The following is a 9741-nucleotide window of genomic DNA, read 5'->3' as shown; positions in this document are numbered from 1 at the left end:
ATGGCAACATTGGGCTGTTGCTTGTCTAGTCTGTGAGATAGCTCTCCCAATTTTGGCACAAGTCCCCAGCTGTTAGTAAAGGGCATTTTACAGGGCTGGGTCTGTCACTGTCATTTCTGGTGCTTAGTTGCCAGATATTCTGGCTGGTTTCATTCCTTTTAGGCTTTTAGTGGTCTGATACAGCTGAGGGGCCATTTCAGAGTCAATGGCATTGCTGTGGATCTGGCATCACGTGGATTTCCTTCCTTAATAGGCATACAAACCAGATGGGCTTTTACAACAATTGTTTCATGGTCATCACTGGACTTTAAATTTAAATTTCATCATCTGCTATGGGGAGAAAGTGGCAATTCTTGTGTGTCTGAAAGCAGGGTGTCAAAGTGGAAGGTTGCTGTGAGAGTTGGGGTGGGAAGCAGATGATCCATTCAACACATTCCTGTTCAACGTTAAGAAGACTCCTAAGGCAGGAAGATGCCATTAGCCTCAATGTTTTCAGCCCCATTGGATAGGCCCGGCCACAGCCGGCTCATGGAGTGGAATACCCCATTTCCTTTGTGTAGGGCTCGGAGTTGTAGAGGTCTCTGCTCCTTTCCCTTGTATGCTTTCCTGTCGTATGAGGGTGGGCAGAATATCAAGGATTCTATTGCACTGTGTTTGGATGATGTGTAACTAATAAACTCACTCTTTGTTTAACTCAAGAAAGCCTCATTAAATTTTTAAATGTAAATACATTTGGACTGGGAAAAGGTAACTTAAGGGAAGGGATCCTTTTAAATTAACCTTCTTTCCAATCAACTGAGAGGGTTGAATAAAGGCAGGAGGCCAGTTCATTCCTCTTCACCCAGGAGCAACTACTTGGGGGTATCCCATCCGGAATCATAACAAATTGTGGGACCTGGCATGGGGACCAGCCGTAACAATGTTCACAAAGCTCTGCACTTGCATAATTTAGTAATTTCAATTCACAGCCAGTTAATTCTTGATTTCAGTAGGTTAGAGATTAAAAAGAAATTGTTCAAAAATACACTGCTGCCAGCAAAACAATTCAATGTTCTTCCAGTGTTGGGAAAAACAGTAATAAAAATCCAATATTTTTTATCTGTTATACACGAAAATTGTTTTATTAAATAGAGCAAGTATACAATGTGCATAGCAAATACTATTTACAATATGATAACTTTCCATGCTGAACACTGGTGGAATTCCATCGTTACAAATGAAAGGAAAATTTCACCCTTAAAACTTATCAGATTTTCACGTCCAGCCAGTTTACAAATGTATCTTGTTACTACTCACATACATAGGAAAGAGAAATGGACTAAGAATTCAGTAAAAACATGCAGCATTCAGAATTGCTTTAGAAGTCCATCAGACCACAGCTGCTAGTTCAGTTCCTGCTGACATCTTAATCTGTTTTAATTTTCTGATAACATAGTGCAAATTTTCTCTTGTTAGGATCTCTCGTTTTAGGCAGAGGTTGGTGGAGAAATCAGTACGCTTGTCATGGGGATGGCAGGATTCCTGACAGAAGGCGCTGAGGCAGCAATTTTATTCAGTTTGTTAACCTCAGCCTGCCAATTGGGCACTTTCTTTGTAGTCATGTGACGACGAGCGTGTTTGGTGAGGTGGTCACTGCGCATGAAGCGTCGATCACAAACCGGACACTTAAACTTCTTCTCTCCGGTGTGAGTCCTGCGATGTCGCGAAAGCTCATCTGAGCGAGCAAACTTCTTGTCACATCCTTCCCAGTTACAGTTAAATGGTTTCTCGCCTGTAAAAAGATAAACATTATTAGTGCACAATGCCAATTCTTTGTCTTGAGTTTCTTAAAAAGGATTTTTTCACACCAAGAGACCATATTTTTAGGTTAAGAAGATTAATTTTGTTTTCCTGAGATGTATTTCAAATTGGTTCATTTCCCATGGCGATATTCACAGGTAGGAAACGAAATGTAACAGGAGTCAGTGACTATGCATTGTTGCTAAAGTGACAGAGTTTCTCTAGATTCAGAGGACCTCTGGAAATCATCAAGAGGAATATGGATCTTAAAAGCATGGCAACGCTCATCATTTTAGGTGGAAATTATAAAATGTTTATTGGGTGTTATCATATACAAATACATATCTAACTTGGTCAGAAGTAGAAAGTGACTGAACCACTTAAAAATTAGATGTTTAGTATTGCAGTCTTTCAGATAGTTTGTCTTGCTTTTCTATTGCATATGTCAGAAAATAGATATTGGCTCAAAGAAAGTAGCTAACCATCAGGAATGCATAAGACTATGGGAGCAGGAGTAGGCCATTTGGCCCTTCAGGCCTGTTCCATCATTGAATAAGATTGTGTGGTTGCAACTACATTTTTCTGTCTGTTCCTCCACATAACCCTAGAGTTACCTGTCTATCAGAAATCTGTCTAACTCTGTCTTTAATAAATTCAATGACCCAGCCTTCACTACTTTCTGGGAAAGAGAATTCTACATTCTAAAGAAATTCTCCTCAGTCTTAAAGGGTTGATCTTTTATTCTTAAACTATGTCTCCAAGTTCTAGTCTTCCCCATCCTCCTGGCATCTACCCTGAGAAGTCCCCTCTGAAATTTATTTGAATTGCATTTTTAAATTCCCATACCAACCAATATTGATGTCACTTTCTATATTTAATGATGATGTCAAACTGTTAGACTATCTAATTGTATTTTAATTCTATTTTGATATTATCACTTAAAACTGATGTAATTTGCTTTTAAAATCTATTATTACAATGGAAGAACTGCATATTAAAATAAATTGTAACAAAATATACAATCTTTCGGGTTAAATAATGCATCATTTCCTCACAAAATTGAAATCACCACATTACAATGGAGGATTTTATGACATAAGAATAAATTATAAATTGGCTCAGATCTTGTAGGCAGCAGTGATGCGACAGCACTCGCCAATAGCCAAGAAGGAAGCTGCCCACAAGGATCTAGTGATCCCAGTGGCATGGATTTCTCCTTTTTGATGCTAAATTGATTCAGATCTAGAACATTTTCTGGGCTGCAGCAACAGTGATGTTATCAAACAAGAGAAGGGGTCCATCATATTGAACGATTCTTACAGATAGTAAGCCAAGAAATAAAATGGACTGATTATCATTTTTTTAAAAAGTTTCACAGAGAGTTAAATGATTAACTTTCTTTAGAACTTCTGTTTAAAACTTTTGAGATTATCATAATGTAGGAATTTGACATTCTGCAAACAGTAAATTAGATGTTCAGTCAGGGAGATTGCTCAACGATAATTATGACGTACAGTTCCATTAAGAATTCAGTTAAATCTCAATCAACAAAACAAACTTTCTCAAGAGTGTTTTAAAAGTGTGTTATAGCACTAAATGGGAAGCTCATGTCAGTTCAAATGATTTCTAATGTTTGCTGTCTGCAAGGCCGCTGACACTGTGCTCCACAAAGCAGCAGAGAATTAGTGACAACAACTTCTGGATTTCCAGGTTTAATTGCACATGTGCGGATGCCAGAAGTTGCTGTCTGCTCCGGATTTGTGATGACAGTGAATGTTGACAGCGTTACAATTTCGCAATAGTAAAATCAGGGTCATTATTGTGCTCAAATCAAAGTATACCTGTATGAGTTCGCAGATGTGCTTTTAAGTGAGAACTCTTGAAGTAGGTCTTCCTGCATCCAGTAAAGCTACAAACATAATTGCGTCTTCTAGAGAAATCCATCTGTGGTACGCAGTTTTGGCCTGATGAGACAAAGACTGGAGCAGGTGCAAGTGGCAGTAACTTTGTGTTGCCGACTGTCATTACTGTCTGTTGACTTGTAGATGGTGGAGTGAGAGAGGGTTGGGGTAGCACAAACATCACAGCTCCTTGAGGCATGGGTGTCCCCATTAAAAGTGGTTGAGAAACTGGAGTCATCTGGGTAACTGCAGGCTTTGTACACTTGCTCTGCGTTTGGATGAATGTTGGAATGACACCTCCTCCTCTTCCTCCTCCATTCACTGGGAACATTTGACAAACAACTGGAGTGTTTGTCACAGGTACAGATGGTAAGCATGCTGGTAAAGGTCTGGCTAATTTCTGATGTTCAGTATCAACTTTGTCTCGTGCACAAGGCAGTGCCAAGGAGGGTACTGCTTGCTGTTGGTCCTTGGTAACTGGGCTGATAAAATTCCGCTGTAAAAAGCATTTACTCGCAAAATCTGTAGAAGTGCATGTGTCCTTAGTGTGCTTAAATTGGCTTGAAACTTTTCCTTTCACCTCTGTTCTAAGATTTTGACTATTTGAGTCCAGTCTCTCAATCAGTGGTGATGAAGGAACGTGGTTGCAGGGAGAATTATCTGCAGTATGACGGATGACACTAGTGGCCACTGACCTGCAGTGATGAGCAACACTTGGTACAGTTAAAAGAGGTTTCTTGCATGAGGACTCCTGAATGTTCACTAAAGCAGGCTTTGCGGTCACAGTGTTGACTGTATAGACTCCACTGTTTACAGTGGCTGCTGTTGGCTTTGTGTAAGTAAGTTGTGGCACCGGGGCAGCATTACCTGATGATTCACCAGGACTATGTGGTGGAGTCATACACTGTAAAAACAAAAGAAACATTAGGTTTAATTTAAGTTGGAACAATGATGCTCTTCACCCAACTATTACGTAAAAAACATATTTTTCTTATCCATAGAATAGAATCCCTACACTGCAGAAGGAGGCCATCCGGCCCATCGAATCTGTACTGACCACAATCCCACCTAGGTCCTATTCCTGTAACCCCACATATTTACCCAGTTAATTCCCTGACACTTTTGCACGGTCAATCAACCTAACCCACACATCTTTGGACTGTGGGAGGAAACCGGAACACATGGAGGAAATCCATGCAGACATGGGAAGAATGTGCAAACTCCACACAATGACCCAAGGCTGGAATTAAACCCAGGACCCTGGCGCTGTGAGGCAGCAATGCTAACCACTGTGCCACCATGCCACACCCATCTTTTGTTATCTTTGATCCTAAAAACATTACACCAATGCCAACTAACTCAAAGCAAATTTACAAGCTCATGATTTAAGTCATTGCCAAGCATAACATGTTTGTCTTTGACTCCATTATTACCAATAGGAATCATGGGAAAATTGCATACTTACAAGTAAAGACAACGAATGGTAGTCCTTCTGCAACACTGAGGGAACAGATTCACAATGTACAGAATCCGTGTCTGAAGCAGGTGTCAGGGGTCGAACTTTTAAGAGATCCCCCTTTTGAGTCCTTTGACCCCAGGAACTCATACAAACAAGAGCCTCGACAGCTTCAATATCATTCTGCTCCAATGTACTCCCAGAAGACCTTTCACTGTCATGACGTTTCCTCTCTAATATTGACTCATAAATGCCCATGATTTCAACCTACAACAAGAAAGAATTCTCAACTTTAAAATAAAAATTAGCTTAAAACTTTTCAGTCCATTCCAATACACCTTTAAATTTAGAGAAGCATTACCATTCCTAATACCATCAGTTGTGCCTTTACCACATCTATACAGGGATTTTAACACACAAAAAAATTCTCAAGGTGTTTCTGAGAAGTGCAATTTAGGTGTCTCCACACAAATTGTCAGCACATTGGCAGAAAGGATTTATCATGTTAAATGTAAATGGCTGTCACAAAGTCAGTGTAATCTCAAACTGCAATGCAGAAAAAATGTGCACAGCTTTAGAAAGAGGCAACATTGGATTTTTTATTCCTTTGCAGACCCAAACTTAAAATACGTTTTGGTTACATTGATTGATTATTCAGATTCTTAGCTAATATACATACAAAATACCACTCCAGACCAAATGTGATAGTGCCAATATATTGTTTTTTTAGGAAGGTTCAGTAAGAGGCACTGGGGGCAGGTTGGATTCAGTGATCCTGATCTCCTCCCACTCCAAATATAGAATCCTATTTACGTCATCGACTAAGCAGCCATGTGAAGTCTGCATGTCTCCCAAAGCTTCTACCAGGAAGTCCCCTCCTACAACATCTCTTTGTCCAAGAAAACAAACTCTAGAGACTGATCTGGCTTCATATGAAATCCAACTTTCCTCCTTGCATTCCTTCCGGGCGACACCAGGGCATCGCTCTCTGGTCTGAGTGGAAAATTAGAAGTGTTTCTTTTTAAATCTGGGAAAATTCTACATGATGCTTAAATAATTCGAATTTGAATCATGTTGTACGTTCAAATACGCAGAAGGTCTGAATTCTCGAGCAATGAGATGAGTAATGTTTGCACCACGTTTAAAAGGGCTGATTATAAAAACGGATTTATTGTTCCCACGGAAGAATACAATATTGTCTACATTCCACCATTTATACTTATTACCCCCAAAACAGCAGGTATTTATCCCCAAAACACCAGACATTTACCCCCCCAAAACGGCAATCCTTTGTCATTATTGTAATCAACGCCTTTCCTATTCTGGTTTCCTATTGATTGGATATTTTTTCTTTAAGACGCACTCTCAGGAATATTAAAGCCGCAAACCAGCATTGTTTATTTCATGATTTGACACATTCATTGCTGCACATGAATGTACTCACATTGCGTGGATCTTCCATTTCTGCAGCTTGACATGGAAAATTACACCGCATCTTTCTGATGGAGAAAAAGGAGTGATTAAAATAAAAAAAGTCCCCAGTCTGAAGGGTTCTGGGTCTGGGGCAGAGAGGGGAACAGCTCAGGGATGCGAGCAACAGGAATAACAGATTTTCTGCGCGGTGGGCATAACCACCCAGTTGCAACACACACAAAAAAAATTACATTGCAGCTGGCGGCGGGGAGGCTCCCGCCAATGGGAGACAAAGGTGTGGCCAGCGCCAGCCAATGGCGGCGCGGCGAGCGCGTGATCAGGGGCTGATGGCTGGCGTGGCCCCGCGCCCTCCGCAGACTGATTGGCCGGGGCGTTGGCGCCTGGCCACGCCCACCGACCTCCCTCCGCGGCCTCATTGGCCGGGGCGGCGGCGCCTGGCCACGCCCACCCACCCGGCCCACGGCCCTGCCCTCACCCAGGTCCGCCCACTCGCACGGAGTCAACCGTGTCAGCGCGAACTGACTGAACTCTGCGCTGGAAACTAGGGGAAAGGTCAGGTCGCGTCAGGCTCCCGCTCAGCCAACGCTGCTGCTGTGTCAACACCAGAGGGGGAGGAAAATACCCACCCACTTGGAACCTTGTTTTTTTCCTTCTTTTCTGAAAGGATGAAGTCAGCAAGTTGGTTTCTTCTTGCCTTTCTTAAAAATTCCCACTTCCTCCCAGTTACTTGAGGGAGCTGACCTATGCAAAATTTAAAGAAAGGACAAACATTCATTTCCTATTCAGCTAAGGCCGCCTTTGTATTCTTTTCTCTCAAAATATACTTTATTCATTAAGCTGTGAGAACATTACAGTCATTCCAAAATGACCATCACACTAAAGTAATAATATTCAGGTTCTTCACATTCATCAAGTAATATTCCGAAATGCTTCAATACAGTAAAGGAAACGTTTCAGATTTTTTTCAATTAACAGATTCTGGGCAATGGAATTATGTCACTTTGGTAAACCTACACAAACGCCTCCCTATTGTAGCCCAGTTGCTACTCTGTACAATAAATGTTCCAGGATTATTTGTTCTCTTTCTCCTTACAGCTGCCCTTTTCTCTGCATGGTGTACCTCAACAAGATGGGTGAGACAGAAACCCATTCCCACCCACCAAAGTTTTCAAGATAATAAAGGGGTGGATAGAGAGAATCCACTTCAATTGGCTGAGGACTCTAGGACAAGAGCACACGGTCTAAAAAAATAGACCCAGTCATTGGAATGACGTTAGGAAACATTTCTACTTATAATAGGTGGCAGAACCTTGAAACTGCCAAATGATTCACAAGCCCAGAATTGTTACAGTGCAGAAGGACACCATTCGGCCTATCTAGACTGTGCCAGCTCTCCAAATAAGCAACTCATCTTGTACCATTCCCCAACCTTCTCGCCATGACACTGCATATTTTTCCTTCTCAGTTAACAATCCCCTATAAATATGCACTGATTGAACCTGCTTCCACCACACTCTTCGGCAGTTCATTCCAGACCCTAACCACTTGCTGTGTGGAAAGGTTTATCCCCATGTCACTTTTGCCAATTACTTAAAATCTGGGCCCTCTTGTGTCTGATCCTTTCACAAGCAGGAACAGTTTCTTCCTATCTACTGTGTCCAGAACCCCCATGATTTTGTACACCTCTATCAAATCCCCTCTTAGCCTTCTCTTCTCCAAGGAAAACAATCCCAACTTCTCCAATCTATCTTCATAACTGAAGTTCTTCAACCCTGGAACCATTTACATGAATTTTTGCCGCACTCTCTCCAATGCTTTGCGGTGTCCAGAACTGGATGCAATACTCCAGCTGAGACTGGACGAATATGTTACACAAAGTTCAACAAAACCTTCTTGCTCTTGTACTCTTACTCTATACCCTTATTAATAAAGCATCGTTATGAAGTGCTTTGAAAGATTAGTCATGGCACAAATCAATACCAGCCTCCCAGACTATCCGGATCCACTACAGTTTGCCTACTGCTGCAAAAGGTCCTCAGCAGACGCCATTTCCCTGGCCCTGCACTCAACCCTGGCACATCTAGATAAAAAGGACACCGATGTCAGACTCCTAAATGTTGACGGCAGCTCAGTCTTTAACATAGAGTAAACAGTGGAAGGTTTTTTCCTAGATTGGAGACAACTATCACGAGGGGTCACGAGCTAAGGGTGAGGGGGGAGAAGTATAATTTGGATACTAGAGGAAGGTTTTTCACACAGAGGGTCGTGGGGGTATGGAATGCACTACCAAGTAAGGTGGTGGAGGCAGGCACGCTGGACTTGTTTAAGGTTTACTTAGATAGGCACATGAGTGAAACAGGGATGGAGGGTTATATAAGATGGTTTTAAATAAGGATCAGAGCCTCGGGACGTTCCTGGAAATCTAATGCTACGTCTCTTTACTCCGCAGGTGTGTCGGTCCACCTTGTTGTCTAACGAGGGGCATGCACACGATGGGTCGTGCATGGGCTGCTCTTGGATGTTTCGAGAGTGACCTAGTACTTCGCGTCGTTGTGTGTGCTTAAAACTTGACCAGCTGATGGGCACCACAACAGCTCAGTGACTATCACTGCTAGCTGTGCAGATGCATGGATTTGGGCCAGTGTCTGTGGGAGTTTGTGCATTCTCCCTGTGGTTGCGTGGGTTTCCTCCGGGTGCTCCAGTTTCCTCCCACACCCCAAAGATGTGCTCTTAGGCTGACTGGTGTAACAAATTGTCCCTAAATTATTCTCCCCGAATCTGGTTTCCAATGGGGGTACCATAGGCATACACATGGGGCAAGGTAGGTGTAGGAAAATGCTTCGTTAAGATGGTGGCGCGGGCTCGTTGGGCCGAAGGGCCTGTTTCCTGTGCTGTGTTGTTCTTTGTTCTTTGTTCTATTATTATTCCCATGAAACTCTGTGGCCTGGTCCTCGGCACCTCCCTCTGCAACTGGATTCTGAACTTCCTAACTCACAGACCATACTCAGTAAGGATAGGTAACAACACCTCCTCCACGATCATCCTCAACACCGGTGCCCCACAAGAATGTGTTTTCAGCCCCCTACTAGTTATACACCTATGAATGTGCAGTCAAATTCCCCTCCAATTCGAGTTTCAAGTTTGCTGATGACACCACTGTAGTGGGTCAGA

The 9741-nt window shown here is 42.4% G+C and overlaps 1 protein-coding gene across 1 annotated transcript; it reads right to left on the bottom strand.

The window, feature by feature from the left end:
- Positions 1–1105: 1105 nt before the first annotated feature.
- On the bottom strand, positions 1106–6774 carry klf11a (Kruppel like factor 11a). The gene is made up of 4 exons (XM_080192147.1): positions 6581–6774; positions 5146–5403; positions 3621–4584; positions 1106–1771 (listed from the first exon to the last, which is right to left on the bottom strand). Exons 1-4 carry the CDS (start codon positions 6629–6631, stop codon positions 1467–1469), a joined length of 1578 nt encoding a protein of 525 aa, XP_080048273.1. The 5' UTR covers positions 6632–6774; the 3' UTR covers positions 1106–1466.
- Between the last annotated feature and the right edge of the window lie 2967 nt (positions 6775–9741).

Source organism: Carcharhinus amblyrhynchos, chromosome 7 (genome assembly GCF_965287045.1).
Source record: "Carcharhinus amblyrhynchos chromosome 7, sCarAmb.v2.hapA, whole genome shotgun sequence".
NCBI lineage: Eukaryota > Metazoa > Chordata > Chondrichthyes > Carcharhiniformes > Carcharhinidae > Carcharhinus > Carcharhinus amblyrhynchos.
This window is presented reverse-complemented; position numbering and strand designations above follow the sequence as displayed.

Bases quoted from the DNA above. Each gene is read 5' to 3' on its own strand.
- klf11a (XM_080192147.1), bottom strand. From the start codon at position 6,631: ATGCGGTGTAATTTTCCATGTCAAGCTGCAGAAATGGAAGATCCACGC. The intron at 4,585-5,145 runs GTAAGTATGCAA...TTGTTTTTACAG, and splicing joins ACCATTCGTTGTCTTTACTT to TGTATGACTCCACCACATAG. The intron at 1,772-3,620 runs GTATACTTTGAT...ATCTTTTTACAG, and splicing joins ACATCTGCGAACTCATACAG to GCGAGAAACCATTTAACTGT.